This window comes from Rhinopithecus roxellana, chromosome 12 (genome assembly GCF_007565055.1).
Source record: "Rhinopithecus roxellana isolate Shanxi Qingling chromosome 12, ASM756505v1, whole genome shotgun sequence".
Lineage (NCBI taxonomy): Eukaryota > Metazoa > Chordata > Mammalia > Primates > Cercopithecidae > Rhinopithecus > Rhinopithecus roxellana.
Window position 1 is genome coordinate 108,070,238 of NC_044560.1, and position 27,918 is coordinate 108,098,155.

At 50.4% G+C, this 27,918-nt stretch overlaps 2 protein-coding genes across 8 annotated transcripts in view; one reads left to right on the top strand and one right to left on the bottom strand.

The window, feature by feature from the left end:
• LIG1 (DNA ligase 1) overlaps positions 1-1,925 on the bottom strand; it is a 54,564-nt gene extending 52,639 nt beyond the window's left edge. The window contains exon 1 of one of the 2 annotated variants that reach the window (XM_030912598.1): positions 1,548-1,925. The gene's annotated coding sequence lies outside the window, so the exon portion shown is untranslated. The remainder of the gene's footprint in view (positions 1-1,547) is intronic. The other variant, XM_010377384.2, reaches the window with a different exon arrangement.
• ZSWIM9 (zinc finger SWIM-type containing 9) lies at positions 1,919-27,918 on the top strand. 6 transcript variants are annotated; one of them, XM_030912597.1, is made up of 4 exons: positions 1,919-2,018; positions 3,091-3,374; positions 13,801-14,113; positions 24,936-27,918. In XM_030912597.1, exons 2-4 carry the CDS (start codon positions 3,100-3,102, stop codon positions 27,117-27,119), a joined length of 2,772 nt encoding a protein of 923 aa, XP_030768457.1. In that variant the 5' UTR covers positions 1,919-2,018; positions 3,091-3,099; the 3' UTR covers positions 27,120-27,918. The 6 variants fall into 6 exon arrangements, with proteins under 6 accessions (XP_030768457.1, XP_030768456.1, XP_010375685.2 ...); XM_030912596.1 differs by having other exon boundaries at positions 1,940-2,022; XM_010377383.2 differs by lacking the exon at positions 1,919-2,018 and adding an exon at positions 2,092-2,333.

The window sequence follows — 27,918 nt, forward strand, 5'->3', positions numbered from 1 at the left end:
AAGTTACCTGCTGCAGCACCAACTGTAATGAGAAAAGACTGGAAACTGGTGGAACGTCTACCCTTAGGGAACCGGTTCCCTAATTACTGGAATACCATATGGTGGAATATTGTTCAGGGTTAAAATGAAATGAATGATGGATAAAAGGTATGGGAATTTTTTTCCGGGGGGGTGATAAAAATATCCTAAAATCGATCATGGTAATAACTGCACAACTCAGTGCAAAAACTAAAAACCACTGACTTGTACACTTTAGATAGGCAAACTGTATGGTTTGTAAATTATATCTCAATAAAGCAGTTACCAAAATGAAGAAATGACAGGAAAAATATCAAGTGAGGATGAAACAGTACTCAGTGATAAAAAGAAACAGAGCACTGATACAAGCAACAACTTGGGTGGATCTCCAGGGCATTGTGCAGAGTGGAAAAAAGGTCACATCCTAATAATATACGATTCCATTTACATAACACTCTCCAAATGACAAAACTAGAGATGGTGAACACATTAGTGGTTGCCAGGGGCCTGGGGAGTTCTTATGTGGAGAGGGAACTGTTCTATATCACAATTATGATGGAGGTTACACAAATCTATACAAGGGATCAAACTGCACAGGCACACAGATACACAATCAAACCCACACACACAAAAACTGGTGAAAATTGAACAAGGTCTGTAATCTAGTCAACAGAACTGTACTGATGTCAATTTCCTGGTTTCGATATTGGGACTACATAAGATGTCACCATTAGGGGAAGACGGATATACTATTTTCACAACTTCCTTGAATCTATAATTATTTCAAAATAAAAAGTAAAAACAAGAGGTAAGCTCCACCCCTTTATCAAGCATACATGAGGCCAGACTTCTCCCCATTCAGATGATTATCTTTTGGGAGCCCTTTACCTAGACCTGGACCTTACCAGTGACCTCTCCCTGACATCACCTACCTCCAGTAGGGCCCACTCCTTTCAGGTGATGCTGCTGCCTGCAATTTACCTTCCTCTAACCCCGCCCCTTTCAGATGGCCCCGCCCTCAGCACGACCGGTCCTCGGCCAGCCCCGCCCCTCGGCACCTCCCCATTTCAGGTGGCCCCGCCCACACGCAATCTTTCCCAGGCCCCGCCCCTCAGCTCCCTTCAGCCCCTGCCCCTTCCAGATGGCCCCGCCCCTCGGGAGGGTCGTCCTATTTCAGGTTGGCTCCGCCCACACACAATTTTCCTCCCCGGCCCCGCCCCTCAGCTCCATTTGGCCCCTCCCCCTTCCAGGTGAACTCGCCCCTCGAGGCCTCTTCTCAGAGGCCCTGTCCAACGGTCTCTATCTGTCGTCTACCCTCTACCTGACCCCTCTCCCTCTGGGGGACATCTCTCTGCACCCTCCGGCGGCCCGCAGCCCGCGCTCTTCCCTCTCTACCGAGCTCTCGGCAGCCTCAGCGTCCCCACGCCCGCTCCTCTGCAGACACCCCGACATGGCGAAGCATGGACCCCAAGCATTCGGCGCGCCCGCCGCCCTCCGTCTCCCATCTGCTCGCGGGCGGCCCCACTTACCTCGCGCTGGTCCCGCGCGCCGCTGCCCGGGCAACACACTCAGATCCGCCGGGCGCGCCTCTGCAGTCCCAAGTTCGCGCCACGGCATTCGCGCGCAGACGTCGGCGGGCGGGGGCGGGGCAGAGCCTAGGGGCGGGACCTGGGCACCGTGCGCACCGCCGCCGTCGCGCGGAGGACACTGGGAGTCGTAGTCTCCTGAATGGGAGGAGGGCGGGAAAAGGGGTGAAGTGGGGCGAGCCCTCCCGCAGAGCACACTGGGAAAATGTCCCGAGCTTTCCCTCGCCCTGGATGAGCGGGTGTGGCTGAGGGTCTGAGGAGTGACTGGCAGGGAAGGAGGAAGAATTGGTGGAAGCGCCCGCGCGAGGCACGGCGGGAAGAGAGGCGGGAGACCGCGCGGGGCATCCCGGGAGCAAGGGCCGGGCCAGGCCTGGGCGCGGGGCATTGTGGGAGGTGGACGCCGCTCCGGGGCGGGTAGGTGAGTGGGGAGGGGCGGGAAGGGTGCACATCTTGGGGAGGGGAGAGGCACAGTTAGGTGGGACGGCGAGGCTGGAAGGTGCCGCAGCGGGCCGGGCGGGAAGTAGGAGCGTCGGGAGCAGGCTGGATGGGGCTGTTCGAGGGGAGACGCGCAGCTGGACGTGGGGGAAGCATCTGGGGTGAAGGAGCCCATCTGAGGACGAGGGGCCATGTCTAGAACGAAGATGCACATTGCGGGGAATGGTGGGTGTAACTGGGAGGAGGGGCCCACAGCTGGACTGGGGGCCGCATCTGAGGAGCAGGGGACCACAGGTGAATATTGCTGACACTTCCGAGGAGAACTAGCCACAAGTGGGGCACACACCTGTAGGCGAAGCGTCGATAACTGCATGTGGGGAGCACATCTGGAGATGAGAGCGTCTCAGGGAAGCCCCAGCCACAGCTGCATGTGGCGAGCCATAGGGTCATAATCGGGGGAAGGGGCAACAGCTGCATGCCAGAGACACATCTGGGGAGTGCGGAGCCACAGGTGCATGAAGCATGTGACCGGGTGAGGGATCCGTGGCCTGGGTGTGGGAGCACATCTGGAGATGGAGCGTCTTTGGAGGGGTTACAGCCAACTGTTGACATATGGAAGGAGGAGTTCCAGATGATTATGAGCGCTAGAGGTTACTCTTGGGTGAGAGACATAGCTGGAAGGGGAGGAGGTTTTAGCTGGAATTTGAGAACACATTTGAGAAGACGTCCACGGCTGAGCTTAGGGGTCATATTTTGGGAGACGGGCTTTCAACTGTACCTAAGGGTCACATCTGCGGAGGAGGAGGCGAGTTGGAATTAGGAATCAAGATGACAGGCTCCAAGTGATCCAGGGATAAGGCGGTGGGAGGAGGCCAAAGATAGGCTGGAGGTTTATATTTATATATTTGGAGAAAAACAGGCACGTCCGACCCTGTGCTACCCACCTCGATAGAGGCACCAACACCGACGGGGCAGGCCGAGAATGGGGTAGATGAGATACCCCGGGTGGAAATGGGTCTGATATCCACCTGTTCTCCTCTCCTCCACGCAGGCCCCCAGGATGGAGCGGCCGGAGCCCCCACCTGGCACGGCTGCGGGGCAGGAGGAGCAAGAGCTGCGGGAGCGGGCCTTCTTCTCGTGGGCCGAGTTCAGCCGCTTCTTCGATGCGTGGTGCCAGCAGCGGCTGGCACTTTTCTTCGTCAAGAGCTCCATGCACCTGGCGCGCTGCCGCTGGGCCAGTGCGCCCCCGCTCTACACACTCATCGACGTGCTCAAGTACAGCTACGTGCGACTCGTCTGCAAGGACGTGCGTGCGCCCAGCCGGCCCGCCGTGGGGTGCGTGAACCTGAGCTGCTGTCCTGCTGGGGGGGAAGGGGAGCACCGGGGGTGGGTGCGGGTGGGAGACGGGCAGAGAACACCCCACCCAGAGATGCAGAGGGAGAGAGGCCAACTGAGATAGCCAAATACACCTTGTAGAGAGGTGGGAGTCAAGGAGGGACATGTACTGAGAGAGTGAGAAGAGGAGCTAGAGAGATAAAGACACTCACGGAGCAAGAGATGGTGTGGGCTCGACTTACAGACTTTTTTTTTTGTCTTTTTTCGAGATGGAGTCTCGCTCTGTCGCCCAGGCTTGAGTGCAATGGCGCCATCTTGGCTCACTGCAGCCTCCACCTCCCAGGTTCAAGTGATTCTCCCGCCTCAGCCTCCCGAGTGGCTAGGACTACAGGCACCTGCCATCATGCCCGGCTAATTTTTGCGTGTTTTTTTGTTTGTTTGTTTTGTTTTGTTTTTTGAGACAGAGTCTTGCTCTGTCACTCAAGCTGGAGTGCAATGGCACAATATCAGCTCACTGCAACCTCCACCTCCCGAGTTCAAGCGTTGTTTCTCCTGCCTCAACCTCCTGAGTAGCTGGGATTACAGGTGCACGCCACCACACCTGGCCAATTTTTGTATTTTTGTAGAGATGGGGTTTCACCACGTTGCCCAGGCTGGTCTCAAACTCGTGACCTCAGGTGATCTGCCCGCCTCACCTCCCAAAGTGCTGGGATTACAGCCGTGAGCCACTGTGCCTGGCCTGATTTACAGAATTTAATAGAGACTTCGAGAGGCAGAGCATAAAACACACACACCCCAAGAGGAGAAAAAAGTCACCGAAAATTCCAGAAACATGGAGACATGGAGGCAGAGACACCAGAGAGAGCCAGGGAAACAGAAGAGCCAGGTTTTGTACACATGACAAAGACTGGGAGACAGAGACTGGGAGATTGAACTGCAGAGAAGCCACAGGATAAAGAAAAGGATCCATCTATTCAGTGAATAAGGGGCCAGGTCCCATGCTGTGGGCTGGGGATATTCTAGTTGGAGCATTGGAGTTGGGCAAGAGACAAAAATCCCTGCCCTTCTGGTACTTTCTGACTGGACAGGAAGATTGACATTAAAAGAACAAGCTCATAGGTAGTTCCCTACAACTGTGCAATGCTGCAAGGAAGGGCAGGTGAGAAATCCAAGAGAGCCAGAATTATACCCAGGTGGCCAGGGGTATTTTAATGGACTCCAATTTTATTTTATTTATTATTTATTTTTTTGAGATGGGCTCTCACTGTGTTGCCCAGGCTGGAGTGCAGTAGTGTGATCTCAGCTCCCTACAACCTCCACCTCCTGGGTTCAAGGGATTCTCCCACCTCAGCCTCCCAAGTAGCTGGGACTACAGTTGTGTGCCACTACGCCCACCTAATTTTTGTATTTGTAGTAGAGACAGGGTTTCACCATGTTGGCCAGGCTGGTCTCGAACTCCTGACCTCAAGGAGGCCGAGGTGATCCGTCCACCTTGGCCTCCCAGAATGCTGGGATTACAGTCATGAGCCACCACACCCAGCCATATTGACCCCAATTTTATTTTATTTTATTTTATTTTATTTTATTTTATTTTATTTTATTTTATTTTGTTCTATTTGAGATGGAGTCTTGCTCTGTCATCTGCGCTGGAGTGCAGTGGCACAATCTGTGCTCACTGCAACCTCAGCCTCCTGGACTCAAGCAATTCTCCTGCCTTAGCCTCCCAAGTAGCTGGGATTACAGGCATGCGCCGCCACCATGCCTGGCTAATTTTTGTATTTTTAGGGTTTCACCATGTTGCCCAGGCTGCTCTTGAACTCCCGACCTCAGGTGATCCGCCTGCCTCAACCTCCCAAAGTGCTGGGATTACAGGCGTGAGCCACAGTGCCTGGTGTGATCCCAGTCTTAAATTGGGGTTGTTCCCCACGCAATGTTAGGTTTCCAGCTTCCATTGGAACACCAGAAGAGGTGAGCCCATGTTTCCACTGGCAGACGGCCACCCCTCTTGGATGGGGCTTTGCTGCCCAGGTTTGCCCCAAACCCTGCCACTCTCTGCTGCCTCATGCCTAGCGCTGTCATTTGCTTGTTTTGCCTGCCTGGCCCCAGTAGGTGTGTGAGTTTGAGACCCTTGGTTGGGGCGCTGTAGACAAGAGCAGAGGGCTTAAGAACACGGGCTCTGCCTTCAGGCTGCCTGAGATGTGCTCCACGACTTCCTAGATGGGTGACTTTGGGCAATGGACCTTCACATCTTCAAGCCTCAGTTTTCTCATCTCTGAAATGGGGTTATGATACCCGCTTCATGGGGCCATTGTGAGGATACTGTGAGATCATACATGAGAAAAATGCATAACCCTGGTGCCTCGAACATGGGGTGGCTGGTTAAGTGATAGCTGTTACGGGATTCAAGAGCATGAATCCTGGGCCATTGCACTGCTGATACTTGGTGGATGCTGTTGAGCACCTGACTGCACCTTTCTGTGGCCTCAGTTTCCTCATGTGGAAAATGGGGGACATAATAGTGTCTATCTCATAGGTAAATTATTCAGAGAGACGTCCAGCACGGAGTAAGCACACTCTAACAACTCTTTCACTGGTGGTTATTTAAATATGCATTGTGAGATACATTCTTGCACCTTTTTTCTCACTACTTATTCTAGAAGCAGAGACTTGGAGATCTGAAAGCGGAACAGCATCAAACACACACATCACCCAGAAACCTAGAATGTTAGAGCTTGCAAGAAGCTCAAAGAAGCTCAGGCCTAATCTGAAACCTATGAACAGAACCCAATCCGATGTAACAAATACTTATTGAGCACCTACTATGTGCATGCTGTTCACTGGACATTTGGAATCCAAGGCTGATCTCAGCCCTTGAACAGCTCAGAACTTAATGCGGTAGACAAGGACCAAAAAAAAAAAAAAATTGTAGATAGTGGCCCATAGTAGTCAGAGCGAGATTGAGGGGGAGATGACAGGAGGATACAAAGGGAGTGGTCAGCCCCACCTGAACGTTTACTGAGTGGTTCTGGAAGGCTTCCTGGAAGAGGTGGCCAGTAAGCAGAACCTTGAAGAATTTTGTTGATATGTTTATGTATGTATAGTATTTGAGCTAACAGATGCACTAGGTTTACTATGTGCTGGTACTGTCCCAAGTGCTCTACCAATATCAGAGACAGCCAAGAAGCAGGAGAGACAGGGCTATGGAGGGGGCGAGGACAGGGCCCTGGGTACACTCCTGGTAACGGGTAGATGATGAGATGGTCTCTGAATGGGGAGTGCGGGAGCAGGTGGTTGATGAGCCGGTTCAGGAATGATGTCTTGGACCCGTCACGTCTAGCTCCCCAACTCTCCTGAGCTGCTCAAGGCAGAGCCTCTCCAGTGCCACAGCCCAGGGACAGCCCATGGGCTGAGGTCAGGCTGGAGAAGATAGCGTGTAAGAAAGGCAGGAAATGAGACTGCAGTGGTGGCAAAGCCTGGACCTGGCAGGGCTGAGTCCAGGGGTTGAGATTTTATCCTGGAGGGTGGTGGGGAGCCCTAGAAGGCTGTGAGTAGGGTCAGTTCTGGCTGGAGGAAGATCCCTCTGGGGCCATGTGGGAGACCATCTTGGAGACAGAGAACAGACACGAAGGAGGAGGCTGGGGCTGCGGGTGCAGGGAACCAGACAAGAACTTTCTTCCTGGCCACTCCTTCCCCCTTGCCAGAGGTTGCACAGTGACTCTCTCCAAGTCACCACTGCTGCAGCTTCAGCTCTCCAGCTCCAGTTCCTCCCCTGTCCCTCTCCCTCAGCACTTCCCTCCCTAGAACAGAATTGCTCAGCCTTTCTCAATACACACCAGCCTTTGAAAACACAAAGATCCTGAAAACCTGAAAGATCAAGAATAAATGAGTGGCTGGGCGCGGTGGCTCACGCCTATAATCCCAACACTTTGGGAGGCCGAGGTGGGCAGATCACTTGAGGTCAGGAGTTTAAGACCAGCCTGGCCAACAGGGTGAAACCCCGTCTGTGCTAAAAATACAAAAATTAGCCGGGCATGATGGTGGGTGCCTGTAATCCCAGCTACTCGGGAGGCTGAGGCAGGAGAATCACTTGAGCCCGGGAGGCGAAGTTGGCAGTGAGCTAAGATCGTGCCACTGCACTCTAGCCTGGATGACAGAGCGAGACTCTGTCTCAAAAAAATGAGTAAATGGGTAAGTGGAAGGCAAAACAAAGCAAAGCAATAGGTCCTTGAAAAAAAGTTTTGAAAATAGCAGCTACTATTTCTGCATTGTTTACTATGCACTAGCCCCTTTTCTAACCCCTTTATGTAATTTAATCCTCTTATTTAACCCTCTCAACAAGACTGAGACCCTAGTGTTACTATTAGCCCCACTTTCCAGGTGAGAAAACTGAGGCACAGAATACTTAAAAGACTGTTCCCAGGATAACACAGCTGCTAAGAAGGAAAACCAGAGTCTGGACCGTCATTCTGGTTACTAAGCCCATGCTTTTAATTACCACCCTCCCGCCTTTGTTTCTCACTTTCTCTTTCTCTCTCCTCCCCTCATCTTTATTTCAATCATTCAACCCTCAGTGTGAGGGTTGACTGTGCCATGGGTCCCCTAAAGATGTGTTGGTTCTGGGCACCAGCCTATCTGTCCCTTCACCCAAGAGGTTTTTGGGAGCCCCTGCAATGTGCAAGGTGGTGTTTTTAGATGCTGGGATTTCTGTGGGGTGTGTACATTACAGATGGACATAAATAAAAATCCCGGCCAGGCACGGTGGCTCACACCTGTAATCCTAGCACTTTAGGAGGCTGAGGCGGATGGAATGCCTGAGTTCAGGAGTTTGAGACCAGCCTGGGCAACATGGTGAAACTCCATCTCTACTAAAATAAAAATTAAAAAAAAAAAATCAGCCAGGCGTGGTGGCGCGCACCTGCAGTCCCAACTACTCAGGAGGCTGAGGCAGGAGAATTGCTTGAACCAGGGAGGTGGAGGTTGCAGTGAGCCGAGATTGCGCCACTGCACTCCAGCCTGGGGACAGAGTGAGGCTCCGTCTCCGATAAATAAATAAATAAATAAATAAATAAATAAATAAATAAAATAAAATAAAATCCCTACATGTGATAGACTCTTCCCTAGCCTGGATATGGTCAGGGAAGACTTCCTGGAGGAGGCGATGCTAGCTGTGAGGCCTGAAGGATGAGTAGGAGTTGACTAGGTGAAAAGGGAAAGGAATGTTTTATGAAGGATGGAAGAGCTTACGATAGGTTGTGGAAATGGAAAAAAAAGTGGATGGGTAGGACTTGATGATGGATGGTTTTGGTGGAATGGAGACCATATCCCAGAGTAGGTGTGCCAGGGTTTGTAGATTACATAGTCATTGAATCATCACACACTTACTGAACACCTCCAGACACCAGGTACTATTCTAGGTGCTGATGATACAGAGATAAACAGACAAAAATTCTTATCCATGTGGAATTTGCATTTAGCGGGGGATGACATTATTCCTCCGGATAGGTGGAGAGATTGCAAAAATGGTGTGTTGGAGCACCAGTAGGTGGTTATGTGAGGTTCTGGGTCCCTGCAGAGGAGATGTGCTGTTCTCTGGCAAGATATATGGCTTCACAGAAGAGGTGACCTAGGCGGAGCAAGGGGCTGTTCTAGGGCCTGAAACACCTAGGCTGAAGGAAGTCAGACCAAGGGTTTCACAAGAGCCCATTAATTATTCTAGAAAAATGAACCAGGTAACATTCCATGAACTTGCAGTCTTGACAGATCAAACATGGCTTCACATTGGAATTTTCTTTGCTTCTATCTGATACCACGTGGTGGCAGTAGGTTTATTTTATTGATGTTTATTTGCACATTGAATAATTTTCTAAATTTGCATTTTGTTACTTTATTTATTTATTTTTTGAGATGGAGTCTCACTCTTGTCCCCCAGGCTGGAGTGCAGTAGCACAGTCTCAACTCACTACAACCTCCACCTCCCAGGTTCAAGTGATTCTCCTGCCTCAGCCTCCTGAGTAGGGGGGATTACAGGCACCCGCCACCACACTCAGCTAATTTTTGTATTTTTAGTAGAGACGGGGTTTCACCATGTTGGCCAGACTGCATGTTGGCCAGACTGGTCTTGAACTCCTGACCTCAGGTGATCCGCCCGCCTCGGCCTCCCGAAGTGCTGGGATTACGGGCGTGAGCCACTGTGCCCAGCCTTGTTACTTTAAATAAGGCATAAAGTCTCGGACTCTGTATTTCGATTTTTAAAATCTAGCAGGCTTCTGGGTTTTTCTTTACCTCGTGCATGTAGGAAAAAAGGAGTGTGTCAAGGGTGCTCTTCTGGTTTGACAAAGAAAATTTGTAAGCATTTATACTGGTGGATTTAAGCATTTCTCTGGGTGGATCCTGGGGAGAATCACCCAGTTGGGGGGCCATTTGGAAAAACACAGGAGGGTTTTGTGGGGTGTGCTACTGGGGTATTTACTACCTGGGAGCCAGGGTTTCTTAACTACATGCCAGGCCCTGGGCAGTCTGTGTTACAAGGGTCAGCAAACTAGGAAGCCCTTGGACCAATTCCAACCTGCAACCTCCTTTTTTTTTTTTTTTTTTTTTTTTTTTGAGACAGTCTCGCTCTGTCGCCCAGGCTGGAGTGCAGTGGCACAATCTCAGCTCACTGCAACCTCCACCTCCCAGGTTCAAGCGATTCTCCTACCTCAGCCTCCTGAGTAGCTGGGACTATGGGCATGTGTCACCACAACTAGCTAATTTTTGTATTTTTAGTAGAGACGGGGTTTCACCACGTTGGTCAGGCTGGTCTCGAACTCTTGACCTCATGATCTGACCATCTCGGCCTCCCAAAGTGCTGGGATTACAGGCATGAACCACCACGCCCAGCCTGTAACGTGTTTTTGTAAATGAAGTTTTATTGGAACATAGCCATGCCTGGTCATTTACATATTGTCTATGGCTTCATTTGCAATATAGCAACAGAATATGTTAAACATTTACTGCCTGGCCCTTTGCAGAAAATGTGTGACAGCCCCTGCTGTATAAACATAAAATCTGCCAAAAAATGCTGATATTACCTCACATGGAGAAACACGGAACCCTCTTCAGAAATCAGATACCAATTTAAATACTATTGTCAGAGAAATACACTCTAATTTTTTTTTCTATTCTCTTTTATTTTCTTTTTTGAGACAGGGTCTTGCTCTGTTGCCCAGCCTAGAATACAGTGGTGCCATCATAGCTCACCGTAACCTCGGTCTCCCAGGCTCAAGTGATCTTCTTGCCTCAGCCTCCCCGAATAGCTGGGACTATGGGTGTGGGCCACTATGCCTGGCTGGTTTTTTATGTTTTCATTTTTTGTAGAGAAGGGCTCTTGCTATGTTGCCCAGGCTGGTCTCGAACTCCTGGACCCAAGTGAAGTAATCCTCCTGCCTCAGCCTCCCAAAGTGCTAGGATGACAGGTGCTAGCCACTGCACCCGGCCCTATTTCATTTTCTGCAGTGCTGGTTGCAACTCCCTATGTTAATTTCATGTAATGGGAACCGCTGTCCTAAACAAACTCTTGCTCACACACATAAAGAGATGTGTAAGAGAGTGTTGTATCACACACTGGGGTGATTGAAGCGTCATTCGTAAAAGAGGAGAACTGGAAACACCATCATAGATGGCAGAGTCGTGGAGTGGAACATTGGGCAGCAGTAAAAGGAATGAAACTGAACAGTTTTCAAAATCCAAGTGAAAAGCCAGCTGGAAAGGCATCTATAGGGCAGGATGCTTGTCTTAGTCGCAAATAAATTACCACCAACATGGTGGCTTAACACAATACCAATTTATTATCTTGCAGTTCTGGAGGTCACAAGGCCGATATAGGTCTCTGGGCTAAAATCAAGGCGTTGGCAGTGCTGTGTTCCTTCTGGAGGCTCTAAGGAGAATCTCCTTCCTTATCTTTCCAACTTCTAGAGGCCACCCATGCTCTTTGGATGGGAGCCTCTTCCTCCTTTTTTTTTTTTTTTTTTTTTTTTTTTTTTTGAGATGGAGTTTCGCTCTCATTGCCCAGGCTGGAGTGCAGTGGTGAGATCTTAGCTCACCGCAACCTCCACGTCCTGGGTTCAAGCGATTCTCCTGCCTCAGCCTCCCAATTGCTGGGATTACAGGCGTGCGCTGCCATGCCTGGCTAATTTTGTATTTTTAGTAGAGACAGGGTTTCTCCATGTTGGTTGAGGTGGTCTCGAATTCCCGACCTCAGGTGATCCGCCCACCTTGGCTTCCCAAAGTGCTGGGATTACAGGCATGAGCCACCGTGCCTGACCATTCTTCCAATTTTTAAAAAGAGGTAGGGGTCTCACTATATTGCCCAGGCTGAACTCCAGTGATCCTCCCAGCTCAGCCTCCTGAGTAACAGGGACTATAAGCAAGTGCCACTGTGCCTGGCTCTTCCTCCATTTTTAAAGCCAGAAGGGTAGCATCTTTCAATCTTTCTCTGACTTTGATCCTCTTACTTCCCTCCTTCCCTTATAAGAACCTTTGTAGTGACATTTGGGCCTACCTGGATAATCCACTCTCCCCATCTCAAGACCCTTAATTTCATCACACCCGCAAAGGTCCTCTTGCCGTGGAAGGCAGTGTATGTACAGTTCCAGTGACTATGATGTGAACATTTTGGGTAACCATGATTCTTCCTACCACAATGCTCAGACACAAAGAGTTTTCTTTTTTTTTTCTTTCTTTTTTTTTTTTTTTTCTGAGACAAGGTCTTGCTCTGTCACCCAGGCTGGAGTGCAGTGGTGCAATCTCGGCTTACTGCAACCTCTGCCTACCGGGTTAAAGCCATTCTCCTTCCTCAGCCTCCCAAGTAGCTGGAATTACAGGTATAATCCCATTAGCCTATTATTCACCACCACACCTGGCTAATTTTCTTTTTGGTTTTTGGTTTTTGGTTTTTTTTTCTTTAGTAGAGACAGGGTTTCACTATGTTGGGCAGGCTGGTTTTGAACTCCTGACCTCAGGTGATCTGTTCCCCCTCAGCCTCCCAAAATGCTGGGATTACAGGCATGAGCCACCATGCCCGGCCAAAACAAAGTTTTTTCTAAGTAGACTTTTAAAAAATGTAACACACATCCAGAAAAGTATACACATCATACGTGTGCAACTGAATGAATTTTCCCAAAATAAAATTCAGAGGTAACCAGCACCCAGAACAAGAAACAGAATATGTCCAGTCCCAAGAAACCTCCTGGTGCCCCCTCACAGGGTTAACCACTTAAGGGTAACCACTATCTAGGCTCCTAACAGCAGAGGTTAACTTTGCCTGCTGTTGAACTTTATATAAATGGGAATCATATCATTGTTTCTCTTTTATGTCTGGCTTCTTTCACTTGGTAGGTTTATGAGATTCATCCATGTTGTTGGAGGTTGCAATGGTGTGTTCACTCTTGGTGCTGATTAGCATTTTACTTTAGGAATATACCACAACTTATTTTCTCATTCTATTGTTGGATATTTAGGTTTCAAGTATTTGGCAAATATACATAGTGCTGCTGTGAACATTCTCGTACACATCTTTAGAGGCCCATTTATCTTGAGTGGCACCACTGGGTCACAGGAGAGGCATAAAATCTTTAGTAGATACTGTCATGCAGTTTTCCAAAGTGCTTGTGCCATTTCACGCTCCCATCAGTGGTGAGTGAGAGTTCCAGTTGCTCCACGTCCTCATCAACACTTGATGTTATCAGTCTCTTTTGTCTGACCATTCTGCTGATGTGTAGTGTCATTTCCTTAGGATTTTAATTTGTTATGTCCTTGATGACTAATGAGTTTGAGTCCTTCTTCACATATACAATGCTTTTAAAACAGAGAAACGTACCTCCCATTGTTTATGGGTATATAAAAATATACATGGAATGCTAATAGATAATTTTGATAGTGGCTGCCTCTGGAGACAGAGTGAAGGAGGAGAATTTGTTAGGGCAGCGTTCACAGAAGGCCTCAACTTTCGATGTTATTGCTAAACGAGAAGCAGATACAGGACTATCTGAAATTTTTTATTTCTATGAAGTTAAGGTAAATACAATAAAACATTCATTCACTTTTGACAGAACTGAGGGTGGCGGGTATAGAATTTTAGAACACTTACTGCTTGCCATATTCCAGACACCGTGTAGTGCTCTACTTATATTAACTCTTTTCATGCTCACGATGATCCTATGAGGAAGGTATGATGAGTAGGACCTCCCTTTTAACCTATGAGGAAACTGAGGCATAGAGACTTGAAGTGACTTGCCCCAGGTCACACAGCTGGCAGATTCTTAAGGCCCTCTTCTCTATGCCTGAAACAATTCTTAGTTTAAAAAAAAAAAAAAAAAAAAAGTTGAGTGGAAAGGAAGAAGAGGGCAGCAGAGTGATGTGACCAGGGCGGTGGTGGTTCCTCCCACAGGCCCCCCCAGCCCGGCTGCCCCGCCTTCATCATCGTCAAGCTGAGCCCGCTGCGGGACCGCCTCGTGGTGACGGAGTGCCAGTTGACCCACTCGCACCCGGCCTGCCCGCTGGAGTTCGCCTACTACTTCCGCCCGGGCCACCTGCTGGCCAACGCCTGCCTGCCAGTGCGCACCACCAACAAGATCTCCAAGCAGTTCGTGGCCCCAGCCGACGTGCGCCGCCTGCTCTCCTACTGCAAGGGCCGCGACCACGGCGTCTTGGACGCCCTGCACGTGCTCGAGGGCCTCTTCCGCACGGACCCCGAGGCCAAGGTGGGGTCTCGGGAGAGGCAGGAGGGGGGCGGGGGCGGGGGAGAGCCACGCTGAAGACTTGTGGGTCATTCATTCCTTCATCCGCCCTCTCATCCCTTCACTCCTTTCCTCCATTCATCCGTTCATTCATTCAGTAAGTACTTAGGGAGGCACTGGGGATGCAGCAGCAAAGGAGAACCACCTGATCTCTCTCCGCAGCTAGCTCACCTTCTAGTGTAGTGCTGCCCAGTAGAACTTTCTTCCAGGATGGAAAGGTTCTGTGATTCTGCACCCCCAGCCACACGTGGCTATTGAGCACTTGAAATGTGTCCAGTACACTGAGGAACTGAAATAATTAATCAATTAATTTTTTTTTTTTTTTTTTTTTTTTTTTTTTTTTTTTTTTTTTTGAGACAGAGTCTCGCTCTGCCGCCCAGGCTGGAGTGCAATGGCCGGATCTCAGCTCACTGCAAGCCCCGCCTCCTGGGTTTACGCCATTCTCCTGCCTCAGCCTCCCGAGTAGCTGGGACTACAGGCGCCCGCCACGTCGCCCGGCTAGTTTTTTGTATTTTTCAGTAGAGACGGGGTTTCACCGGGTTAGCCAGGATGGTCTCGATCTCCTGACCTTGTGATCCGCCCGTCTCGGCCTCCCAAAGTACTGGGATTACAGGCTTGAGCCACCGCGCCCGGCCAATCAATTTTTTTGAGACGGAGTCTCACTCTGGAGTACTCTATTGCCCAGGCTGGAGTGCAGTGGCATGATCTCAGCTCACTGCAACCTCCGCCTCCCGGGTTCAAGCAATTCTCCTGCCTCAACCTTCTGAGTACCTGGAACTACAGGCCATGCCACCACGCTGGCTAATTTTTTGTATTTTTAGTAGATACGGGGTTTCACCGTGTTAGCCAGGATGGTCTCGATCTCCTGACCTCGTGATCCACCTGCCTCGGCCTCCCAAAGTGCTGGGATTACAGGCAAGAGCCACCTCGCCTGGCCTGAATTTATTCTAACTCATTGAAATTTAAATAGCCACCTTTGGCTATTGGCTGCCTTGCAGAGGTAACTGCCAGAATGCCGCTGCAGTTCTGGCGAGAGAAACCAACAACCAACAAACACATCCAAATGTGATGTAACATCACTAGGGACTGGGTGCTAGCAAGAAGAGGAGCCACAGTGATGACAAGTGCTATGTACATTTTTTTTTTTTTAATTTTTTTTTTTGAGACAGGATCTCACTGTCACCCAGGCCGAGTGCAGTGTGGCAATCACAGCTCACTGCACCCTCAATGTCCCAAGCTCAAGCAATCCTCTCACCTCATTCTCCCGAGTAGCTGGGACAACAGGCGTGCCCCATCACACCCAGCTAATTTTTTTTAGTTTTTGTAGAGATGTTGGGGGGGTCTCCCTATGTTGCCCAGGCTAGTCTTGAACTCCTGGACTCAAGCGATCCTCTTGCTTTGGCCACCCAAAGTGCTGGGATTATAGGCATGAGCCACCACGCCAGGCCTATTTAAATTTTAAAAAAAAAAAAATTGAATTACACAAATAGAAAATGCACAAATGATAAATATTTAGTTTGGTAAATGTTCACAAGGGGAGAACACACTCGAACCCCCCACGCAGATGGAGAATCAGGAGAAGGAAGAGTGCTATGTCCTGTGATGTGATGGAGCGATAAGTATTATAAAGGAGAAAAAGGCCAGGGCCTGGAGCGGGACAGTTCTAAGGGTGCAGTTTGAATTGGTCAGGGAAGGTCTCTTTAAGCAAATGATGGTGAAGCAGAGGAGATGGAACAGAGGCAAGGGACCCTCATTCTGTCATCAGAGGGAAGAGAGTTCCAGGCAGAGGGAACAGCCAGTGCAAAGGCCCAGAGGCACAAGCAAGCTTGTGTTGGAGGAACAGTGAGGATGGCTGCTGCTCCATAAGGAGTCTCTGTGGTTTTAATCCAACATCAAGTTTGGGGTGAACTTGAAGTTGAAAAAGGAAAGAAAGATGAGAAAGTGGTAAAAGAACTGGTTTCTCCTCCTGGCTGTGCCTTTGTCTCCCTTGGGTGTGGAAGAGGTCCCAAGGCAGAGTGAAGTCGAGATTCAGCTCTGGCACACTCTTCCTGTCTTCATCTCATGCCCAGTAAGAAGCCCTGATTCAAGCCACCAGCCCAAGCCCAGGCCTCTGTCCTGACATCATAATAATCTTAGCTAATGTTTATCAAGCACTTACTATATGCCAGGCACTACCCTAAGTGCTTTACATACTATAACTCATTTTAATCTCACCTGAGCCCTATGAAGAAATACTCCACCATTCTCATCCCCATTTTACAGATAAGGAAACTGAAGCACAGAGAAGTCAAGTAACTGACTCAGAGTCACACAGCTATTTAGTGACAGAGCTGGGCTTCGGACCCACACAGCCGGGATCCAGACCCATGGCCTTCACTGTGGGGACAAACACACGTGCATTTCCCACTCCTCTAGTCTTTACTGACCTAGTAACTCTCATCCACTGCCCACCATTATATACATAAGCCTCAGCTGTTCTTCCCTGAAACCGCCCTCTGCAGGATTGTTCCTGTGCAAAGCAGCTCATTCATAAATCAGAGCCTTCCCTGGAAGGGGAATTGTCTTTTCATTTTGAAGGCTGTCTTGGAATCTAGGCTAAACCAAGGTTGGCTCCCGGGTCTGTGTTTTGGCCTGCCTTAATACTTTTTTTTTTTTTTGAGACAGAGTTTTGCTCTTGTTGCCCAGGCTGGGGTGCAATGGCGCGATCTTGGCTCACCGCACCTTCCGCCTCCTGGGTTTAAGCGATTCTCCTGCCTCAGCCTCCCGAGTAGCTGGGATTACAGGCATGTACCGCCATGCCTGGATAATTTTTGTATTTTTAGTAGAGACGGGGTTTCTCCATGTTGGTCAGGCTGGTCTTGAACTCCTGACCTCAGGTGATCCACCCACCTCAGCCTCCCAAAGTGCTGGGGTTACAGGCATGAGCCACCGTGCCCAGCCACTTAATACTCTTAAAAGAAAGGAGGAAGAAGTTCTAGGACAGGAGAGACAGATTCGTGAAGCAACATTTAAATATTTACTTTTTGAATATGTTATACATTCACATGGTTCTAAAAAGGTTATGTGGTGAAAAGTCTTTTTGTCACATCCTGTCCCCCAGGTTCCGTCCCCTCCAGAGTTATTAGCAGCTTATAAATCATATCTAGCTTTCTATCCTATGGACCAGCACTGCCCAGTGGATCTTTCTACAATGATAGAAATGTTCCTTATCCAGGCTGGGCATGGTGACTCACACCTGTAATCCTAGCACTCTGGGACTCTGAGGCAGGTGGATCACCTAGAGTCAGGAGTTCAAGACCAGCCTGGCCAACATGGCAAAACCTGGTCTCTACTAAAAATTCAAAATTAGCCAGGCATGGTGGCAGGTGCCTGTAATCTCAGCTACTCGGGAGGCTGAGGCACACGAATTGCTTGAACCCAGGAGGCAGAGGTTGCAGTGAGCTGAGATTACACCACTGCACTCTGGCCGAGGCAACAGAGTGAGACTCTTGTCTAAAAAGAAAGAAAGAAAATGGTTGTTATCTGTACTGTCCAATACAGAGGCCACTGGCCACACATGGCTATAGAATACTTAATGAGGCCAGTGTGACTGAGGAACTGAATTTGTCATATAATTTACTGAAATGTAAACAACCTAATGTGGCTAATTGGACACACAGGTCTGGATTGGACAGCACAGGTCTGTACATATAAAGGTCAATTTGCATGTCTGTATTTTTAACTTTATTTCCTCTTTCTGTCCTCCCATCCCCCACCCCCAGCAAGACAGCCAGTCACCCAGGCCAACTGTTTGTATACACACTGTTTGTTTGGTTTTGGGTTTTTTTTTTTTTTTTTTTTTTTTGAGATAGGATTTCACTCCTGTCACCCAGGCTGGAGTGCAGTGGCACGCTATTGGCTCACTACAACCTCCACCTCCTGGGCTCAAGTGATTCTCCTGCCTCAGCCTCCTGAGTAACTGGGACTACAGGCGTGCACCACCAAGCCTGGCTAATTTTTGTATTTTTAGCAGAGACAAGGTTTCGCTGTGTTGGCCAAGCTGGTCTCAAACTCCTGACCTCAAGTGATCCACTCACCTTGGCCTCCCAAAGTGCTGGGATTACAGGCGTGGGCCACCGCACCCACCCGAACTGTACACACTGTTTTGCATCTTGCTTTATACGTTGGGGAGTGCCAGATGTCACCATCTTTTGTTCTTCTTCTGGGGCTGGTCAAATCCCCCTAAGAAAACTCCTCCGGCCTCCTGGCGGGGGGTGAAGGCCAGGCTGCCAAGGCCAGGCTGCCAGCTTCTGGGAGCCACCCGGGCAGAGGCAGGGAGCTGTCAGGCATTCAGCCAGCAAGACTCACTCAGTCCCTACTTGGGATTCAGAATCCCCCTCCCTCATCTTCAGATGGGCCAGATGTCCCCAAAGCCAGCGGCCCCTTTGTGTTTTGCCCTGTCTACAGAATAAACCCCCATAACTGGGGATGGAGGAAGAGTAAGGGGAGAGGGGAAATGGGATTTGGAGATCTAGCTGCTGCTGAAACAGCCCTCAGTTCATCTTTATTTTGCCTTCCGCAAAACTGGCCTGGTGTTGCCAACTCCTTTTGAGGACTTCGCTACTGGTTCTCAGCATCCCCCAGTTGCTGGCTTAGGATTCATGGGTTTTGGGGGTGGGGTGGAATTAGCATGTCCAGCTGCTTTCCAGTTTCCAAAGTTCTATCCCTGTCATATTGCCTGTCTTTAAAAAAAAAAAAAAAAAAGCCATTTTAAAAATAGATGTACTTGAGGTTCAAGAGGGAGTGAAACTAGAGCAGTGTTCAATCCATCACTTTTACAGAGAAGTTTCACCTTTTTTTTCACTTATAAAATCTACTGAGTTATATATTATTAATATGTTAATAATACAATAGTAATATAATATAACAATAGATAACACAATATTAATATTATAATATGTTACTCATAATATGTAATACTAATAATATAAAAGGTGCAATGGCTCACACCTGTAATCTCAGCACCTTGAGAGGCCGAAGTGAGAGGATCACTTGAGCCCCGGAGTTTAAGACCAGCCTGGCCAACATAACGAGCCCCTGTCTCTACAAAAAAATGAAAAAATTAGCCAGGCATGGTGGCAGGCACCTGTAGTCCCAGCTACTCGGGAGGCTGAGGCAGGAGAACGGTGTGAACCTGGGAGGCGGAGCTTGCAGTGGGCCGAGATCGGATTGCGCCACTGTACTCCAGCCTGGGCGACAGAGCGAGACTCTGTCTCAAAAAAAAAAAAAAAAGAATACTCGATGGGAAGCTGGTATGATCTCAGTGGGGGGCAATTTAGCAATATCTATCTATCAAAATGACAAGAACACTCACCCTTAGGCCCACAATCCCACTACTGGTGATTTATCCTGCAGATGTAGTTGCACAGCTGTGGAAGGACAAGGTTACTTACAAGGTTAATCATTGTTATTTGTGAAAGCAACAGATTAGAAACAACCCAAACTCCAATGGGTAACGGTTACATAACCTGTGGTATATCCATCCATGGATTACTACACAGCACTAAAAAAGAATGAGAACTTTGGGAAGCCAAGGTGTGCCGCTCACAAGGCCAGCAGATCAAGACCATCCTGGCTAACATGGTGAAACCCCGTCTCTACTAAAAATACAAAAAATTAGCTGGGCGTGGTGGTGGGCACCTGTAGTCCCAGCTAATCAGGAGGCTGAGGCAGGAGAATGGTGTGAACCAGGGAGGGGTGGCTTGCAGTGAGCCGAGATTGCGCCGCTGCACTCCAGCCTGGGCGACAGAGCGAGACTCTGTCCTAAAAAATAAATAAATAATAATAATAATGAGAACATGTCTAGGAACTATTTTGAAAGATCTCTCAAACACATTTTTAAGTTAAAAAAGCAAAATGCAAAACTGTACATAATATGCTGTATTATCTATAAAATAGAGGAAATAAGAATTATAGGTGTGCTTACTTGTATTCATATAAAGAAACTCTAGAAGAATACCAAGAACTGTGAATGGCGGTAGAATAGTGAATGGAAACAGACTGATTAGACCAAACAGGTGGGAGTAAGGCCTTTTACATATCGCGTTACATTATTTGACTTTTGGACCATGTGGATGTTTGCATATTCAAATAATTAATTCTTAAAAAGAAGGTAAAAAATAGAGCTGGGCACAGTGGCTCACACCTGTAATCCCAGCATTTTGGGAGGCTGAGGTGGGTGGATCACCTGAGGTCAGGAGTTTGAGACCAGCTTGGCCAGCATGGTGAAACCCCCTCTCTACAAAATACATGCTGGTGGGTGCCTGTAGTCCCAGCTACTCGGGAGACTGAGGCAGAAGAATGACTTAAACCTGGGGGGGCGGAGGTTGCAGTGAGCCGAGATCACGCCACTGCACTCCAGCCTGAGTGACAGATTAAGACTCCATCTCAAAAAAAAAAAAAAGGAAAGAAAGAAAAATAGGCAATAGTCTCAGCACACTAAACGCATTTGTTTCTCTCCTCAAAGGACAAATTACAGGGTGAGTGATAGAGAGTCTTGAGGCTGTGTGAGTCAGGATGGCCTGGGTTTTGCCGTAATAATGAACAGCCCTCAAATCTCAGTGGCTGAACTCATTGAATTTTATTTCTTGCTCACCTATATGGCCACCATGGGATGTTGGGGGAGTACTGTTTATCTGAGTCATTCTGGGACCCAGGAGGATGGGCATTCATCCCAACGTAATAACCATATCTGGCAGGGGTGGCTGCGAAGGCTTCTCCTTGGATGTGATGACTCAGCTCCCTCCCACTCACACTTCATTGGCCAAAGCAAGTCACATGACGCTGCTTACCTGCAAGGGGGCAGGGAGGTGCAATGCTACTAAGTGCCCAGGAGAGGGAGAACTGCAATTTCTTGGCAAGCAGCAACCATAGGGTGCTGTTTCATCAAGGGTCGCCCGAAGCCCTGTCTGAATATGGGGCTCGAATTTCCCCTGCTCTGTAGTTACACAGGCCTCCTGCAGTTCAGTTTCAGCTTTTCTAGCTTTTCATGGCTTCCAAAGGGAATATTTTCTATGCCATATAGCCTGTTTTTACATCAAGCCATTTTTGGGGTGTTGATTTTGGTGACTTGATTTTATTTATATTGATAGGTGCTGAACGCTTTATGAACGTTCTGGCTGTGCCCATTACTAGCTACGGGACATAGAACAAGTTATGAACAACCTATTTACCCTCTCCAAACCTTATTTCATTTATCTGTAAAATGAGGATAATACTATCTTATAGGGCTGTTGGGGTTGTGTGAGAATTAAGGTACAGTGTGTGTGTGCGTGTGTGTAGGATGGGAGGAATAGTGCTCAGAAAGTAGAAAGCCCTGCATATGTTCAATATTTAGCTATTATTTTGTTGTTGTTGTTTTTGTTTTTGAGATGGAGTCTCTCTGTGTCGACCAGGCTGGAGTGCAGTGGCACAATCTTGGCTCACTGCAGCCTCCGCCTCCCGGGTTCAAGCAGCTCTCCCGTCTCAGCCTCCCAAGTAGCTGGGATTACAGGTGCGCGCCACCGTGCCCAGCTACTTTTTGTATTTTTAGTACAGATGAGGCTTCACCATGTTGGTCAGGCTGGTCTTGAACTCCTGACCTCAAGTGATCCACCCACCTCGGCTTCCCAGAGTGCTGGGATTACAGGTGTGAGCCACTGTGCCTGGCCTTAGCTATTATTTTTATTCCTTCAATTTTTTCTTTGGGGCAGTTTGGTGAATAGCATCGTTCTGATCACATGAAAAAGGGAGGACTTCCTCACGTGTCGGAAGAGGTGTGAATGGAAAGTAGTAAGGGGATGGCTGCTGATGTTCATGTTCGTGGAATCTGCCGTCTATGGCAGATGCTTCCCCATGCTACCAATTTGTGTGTCTGAAAGGACACCTGTACTCATTCACATCCTCAACATCTGTTCCTCCGTGGGTCTCTCCATCTCTGTGAAATGCACTGCCGTCCACTGTGTGCCTAAGCCAGGGCTGTTTGGTCACTTTTTGGAAGGCTGTAGGGTAGAGTGGTCAGGAACAAGAGGCCCTGGACCCAAGCTGTGAGGGGTTAAATCCCAGCTCACCTGGTGTTGCAAATCACATGGGTGACTCCAGGCAAGCAACTGAAGCCCTGTGTGCCTCAGTGTCCTTATCTGAAAAAGGGGGTGATAATCATAGTATCTGTCTTACAGGGATATTGTGAGGATGAAAGATTAATTGCTGGAAACATGCCTGGTGCAGAGAAACTACCTCATGTGTGCTTTGCACACCCAAAGCCTTCTTTTTTATATTTATTTATCCTTGGCCTGCAGGCTGTCTCCTCTCACTCCGTGGTGTGTCTCATTTGTTCTCCTCTGTACCTGAGCCAGCACATGGCACATCATATTTTCTCAGTAAATATTGTATTCATGAGCCTGGCCAACATGGTGAAACCCTGTCTCTACTAACAGTACAAAAATTAGCCGGGTGTGGTGGTGGGCACCTGTAATCCCAGCTACTTGGGAGGCTGAGGAGAGAGAATCGCTTGAACCCAGGAGGCAGAGGTTGCAGTGAGCCAAGATCATGCCACTGCACTCCCCCCCAGGGCGACAGAGTGAGACTCTGTCTCAAAAAAAAAAAAAAAGTATTCATTTACCTAGCCCCGCCTTCATCGATTGTCACCCTACCCCTTAAAACGCCACCCACACATGTTTTCCCACCCACTGCTTTCCTTTCCAATCATTCCTAATGGTCTGGGTCCATTGGATCCCAGCATCACCACTTGTTAGTGCCACGGCCTCGGGCCAGTTTCTCCTCTGGTATAGCTGGGGGTCCCTAAGACCACCCTCAGTTTCCATGATTCACTAGAAGGAATCATAGAACTCAGAAGAATTGTGATAGTCAAGGCTACAGTTTATTATAGCAGAAGGATACAGAATAAAACCAGCAAAGGGAAGAGCCACATAGGGCGACCCCATCAGTCTCCCTGATTCCTTAATTATCCCGCAGCATCACACAGGGCAGAGGCCAAGAGAGACCAGCATGAGCTGCCGAATGTCCTCTCTCAGTGAAGTCCCGTGGACAGTGCTCAATTCTCCCACCAATGACGTATGACGACAGTGATGTGTTGCCAGCCAGGGACACTTACTTGGGCCTTGGTGTCCAGAGTCGTTATTGGGGTCAGCCATGTAGACTTGTGCTGAATACTGCTGAGAGTTCGAGACAGACAGTAAGAACCGCTGAGAGCTGATGCACCCCAGGTGTCCTTCCATGCGTTGGCCAGGAGTGATCTCATTTTAGCCCATCCATGACCCTGTTAAATAGACGTCCCCATTTTTCCAGACAAGGAACCAAGGCTCATTGAGGGGAGGTCACTTGCCCGAAGTCCCACAGCTAATAAGAGGCAAATCCAGGAGTCTGATCCTTGAACCTCTGCCCTACAGATGTGGCCTTGGACATGGCTGCACACCCTCGCGTGAGTTCCCTCACTCAGGATGTGCTGAGCCATTTTTCCGGGGCAGGTACCATTCAAAGCATCACGGATGCTGTTACAGCCAAGGCAACAGTTTATTACAGCAGAAGGATACAGAATAAAATCAGCAAAGGGAAGAGCCACATAGGGCAGAGGCCAAGAGAGACCATCCCAAATGGGAACGTCCCTGTGCTTGTGGGGCTTACATCTTAAGGAGGGCAAGCAGGCAATGGGCAGATAAGCAAATGAAGATATGACTTGCCAAAGGGTGGTAAGCGCTATGGCCAGAAGGAGCCAGAGAGAGATGGGGTGTTTGCTTAGTTGGGAAGGTCAGAGAAGGCCTTGATGACGTGGTGTTTGAACAGAGATGATAATTATGACCACTTTCAGAACACTTACTATGTGTTGGATAAGTAGTAACAGTAATATTATATGTACCAGGCAATGTTCTAAATGCTTGCCTGCATCTCATCTTTCCAATCACAGAGATGCTTTTATTATCATCACTTTACAAATGAAAGGGAGGTTAGGGAAGTTGGCAGAAAGGCACACAGCCAGGAAGCAGGGTCTCCAAGATCTCAGCCCAGGGATCTTGGCCTCAGAGGCCATGCTTTTCACCATTGTCCTGCCTCTCAGTGCGTGGAGAAAGGAATGCTCAGTTCCTAGAAGGGAGAATCAGGGAATATGGAGGTTAGGGAGGAAACTGAGGCACAGAGAGGTTAAATTACCGGGTTCAGAAGTGGTGGGGGTAGGACTCAAAGCTAAACGATCTGCCTCCACAATCGAAGCTCATTACCACTAGACCAGTCATCCTTAACTTAAGCATGCACAGGAGTCCCCTGGAGGGCTTGTCAAACTAGATTGCTGGGGCCTCTCCCAGAGTTTCAGGCTCAACAGGTCGGACGTGGCCCCGAGAAGGTGCATTTCTGTCAAGGTGCCAGGAACCGATGGTGATGCTGCTGGTGATGCTGCTGGTCCAGGGCCCACATTTTGAGACCCACTACCTGGACTGCCTCTCAGCACACGGAGGAATGAATAGCCAGCTTCCAGTGGAGGAAACTGAGGCTCAGAGAAGCTAAAAGTGTCATGTGCAAAAAATCACATAGCTGTTAGACTGTGGTACCCGGATCTCAAACCCAGGCAATCCGGCTCCAGTCTGTTTTTAATCATTTCTCTGCACTGCCTCCTGCCGGTCAAAAGAATAAATGCATATGCAGTCAAGAATGAATGGGTTCCCATTTCCGTAGAAGGGGAAACCGAGGTCGGGGAGCTGGGCGGGGAGACCCCAGCATCCTCTGACCTCTTTCCTTGCCTCCCTGCCCCCGCCCGCAGGTGAAGCTGGTGTTCGTGGAAGACCAGGCAGTAGTGGAGACGGTGTTCTTTCTGACTTCGCGCACCAGGGCGCTGCTGCGGCGCTTCCCGCGCATGCTGCTGGTGGACCGGCTGCCGGGGCTGCAGGGCGCGCTGGATCTGCTGGCCGTGCTGTGCGTGGACGGCTCGGGCCGTGCGCGCCAGGCTGCCTGCTGCGTGGCACGCCCGGGCACGCCGAGCCTGCTGCGCTTCGCGCTTGCCTCGCTGCTGCAGAGTGCACCAGACGTCAAGGGCCGCGTGCGCTGCCTCACCGCCGGGCCCGAGGTGGCGGCGCAGTTGCCTGCAGTGCGCCAGCTGCTGCCCTGTGCGCGCGTGCAAATCTGCCGCGCGCAGGGCCTGGAGACGCTCTTCAGCAAGGCGCAGGAGCTGGGCGGCGCCGGCCGCGAGGACCCGGGCCTGTGGTCGCGCCTGTGCCGCCTGGCTGGCGCGTCGTCGCCCGCCGCCTACGACGAGGCGCTGGCTGAGCTCCACGCCCACGGCCCGGCCGCCTTCGTGGACTACTTCGAGCGCAACTGGGAGCCCCGCCGCGACATGTGGGTCCGCTTCCGCGCCTTCGAGGCGGCCCGAGACCTGGACGCGTGCGCCCTGGTGCGAGGCCATCGCCGGCGACTGCTACGCCGTCTCAGCCCTTCGCGTGGTGTGGCACAGTGCCTTCGCGACCTAGTGGCCATGCAGTGGGCCGACGCGGCCGGGGAGTCGGTGCCCGAGGGGCCCGATGGTGGGGGCCCTTGGCTGGAGGATGAGCCGGGGAGGGGAGCTCAGGTGGAGAATGAGAGGGTGAGGGGCCTGGAGACAGGCGACTGGGGAGGGGCTTCGAAAGAAGGAAGTATTTGCAGGGGGGCCCAAATGGAGAAGGAGTGGGTAAGAGCACTGGAAACCAGAGACTGGGGCGGGGCTCAGCTCGAAGGTGAGAAGGGGAGGGCACTGCAGATAAGAGATTGGAGAGGGGGCCAGTTGGAGAATCAGAAGCCGAGGGGACTGGAAGGAGGTGTCTTGAGAGGGTCGCAGTTGGAGAAAGGGCACCTGAAAGGGCCAGAGATTAGAGACTGGAGGGGGCCCCAGTTGGAGGGTGAGAAAGATTGGGGACTGGAAGGTTATGTCTGGAGGGGGGCCCAATTGGAGGACCAGGCGCTACGAGGATTGGAAGGATATACCTGGAGGGTGGCCCAGTTGGAGGATCGCAGTAGGGCGCTGGAGACCACCGACCTGAGGGGGACCCAGTTTGACTATGAGAGGGTCAGGAGTCTTGAAGGAAGCCCCTGGAGGGGGGCGCAGCTGCACGATGAAAAGGCAGGGGGACTGAGAACTGCAGAATGGAAGGGGTCACAGTCAGAAGTAGAGAAGGGGAGGGGGCTGGAGGTCAGAAACTTGAGAGGGATCCCCTTGGAGAAGTCCCTGGAGTTGGCCCCTGAGAACGGAGACCAAAGGGGACCCCAGTGGGAAGATGAGAGGAGGAGAGGGCCAGAGATTGCAGAGGAGAGGGGAGCGAGGGTGGGAGCCAAAAGAAGAAGGGGCCTGGAGGATATCGTTTTGGTCCAGCTGGGAGACACGAAGGTCACAGGGGTGGAGAATGGAGATGGAGGGGGAGCCCGGTCTGTGGGCCCCAAGAGCCGACCTGGACGAGGGATGGAGTGGGGAGACGCGGGAGGGCGGTGTCTAGGGTTGGGGAATGGAGTCGTGTGTGGCACCCCGGTGGGGACTGTATTGGAAGGCAACCCAGAATGGGCAGTGGTGAGGAGCGAACACCTGGCTGCAGGTGACGGCCTGCAGGAAGGAAGCGAAGATGGCCCCAGGGAACCAAAGAGGCTTTGCCGGCCCCCAGGAGAGGAGGAGGTGGACTGGGAACCCCTGGCCAAATTCCGGGCAGCCTGCGGGCCAGAGCTGGCAGACCTGGTGGCTGAGGAGTTGGCCTTTGCTAGGCAGCATGGGACCCGGGGTTTCCACTGGACCGGAGCTGGTTTTGCCCTTAAGGACGGCACCTCGGACTTCTTCCTGGATGGGGCCCTGACACGCTGCAGCTGCTCAATCCATGCCGCCCGCCGTCTGCCCTGCAGACACCTCTTTGCAGCGCGCCTCCTCACGGGGGCAGCCTTATTCCACATGGACCTGCTCAGGGATTGCTGGGGGAGAGCCCCGGAGCCCTGACCCTTCATGCCTCTGCCCACCACCCTCCACCGGGAGGGTGGGAGGGCATTCTTCGATCCCAAAGATAATAGGGCTGAGGCCAAGGAGACCACTCCAGTCCCCCTGGCCACCTCCTGGGTCATCCAGGGACCTCCTCATGGCAGTTTGCCTCTCTGGGTCCAAGGGCAAGCTGACAGTGGTCTCTGAGGTCCTGGAGCCACAGCTGGGGAAGGTGTTGATGGCCAGGGCGGATTCTGAGGGCTTCCCTCTGGAGAGGAAGCATGTGCTGAGAGGTGTAGACAGGGTCAGGCTGGGGCAGATGGAAGGAAAAGGGCAGAGCTGGGCGGGGAGGGGGAGGAAGCGATGATATGGGGAGTGTCTGGCAAGAGTAGACTGGCCAATCTAGGGAGTGCAGGGGGAGATGGGGAAAGGGAGAAAGTACAGAAGACAGACGAAGGAGAGGAGATAAGTGAGAAAAGATGGAAAGGGGAGCCGGAAGTGGAGGAGAGAGGACAAGAAATGAAGAGACAGAAATGAAGACATGAGGAAAAGCTGGGGGAAGCAGGAGAGGAAGGGACAGGATGTAGGAGGGGGAAGAAAAATCGGAGATAAGACAAAGGAGATGTGTAGGAGATGGGTAGAGAAGAAATGGAAGGAGCGTGGTTTTGGTTTTTCTCCAAGACCTGGAGACATTGACCCCCTTCGCCTTCTGAAGAGAGAGGGAGGGGGGACACTGGGGATTAGGAGAGTCTCCAGCAGGGGAGGGGAATTGTTTGGACTATTGTGCTTCAGAATTGGAATAAAACAATCTTATTTTGGT

Excerpts from the sequence above, each read along its gene's own strand:
- ZSWIM9 (XM_010377383.2), top strand. The coding sequence starts at position 2,262 with ATGGTGGGTGTAACTGGGAGGAGGGGCCCACAGCTGGACTGGGGGCCG. Across the intron at positions 2,334-3,090 it reads TGAGGAGCAGGGGACCACAG|GCCCCCAGGATGGAGCGGCC; the intron begins GTGAATATTGCT and ends TCCTCCACGCAG. Across the intron at positions 14,114-24,935 it reads GCACGGACCCCGAGGCCAAG|GTGAAGCTGGTGTTCGTGGA; the intron begins GTGGGGTCTCGG and ends CCCCGCCCGCAG.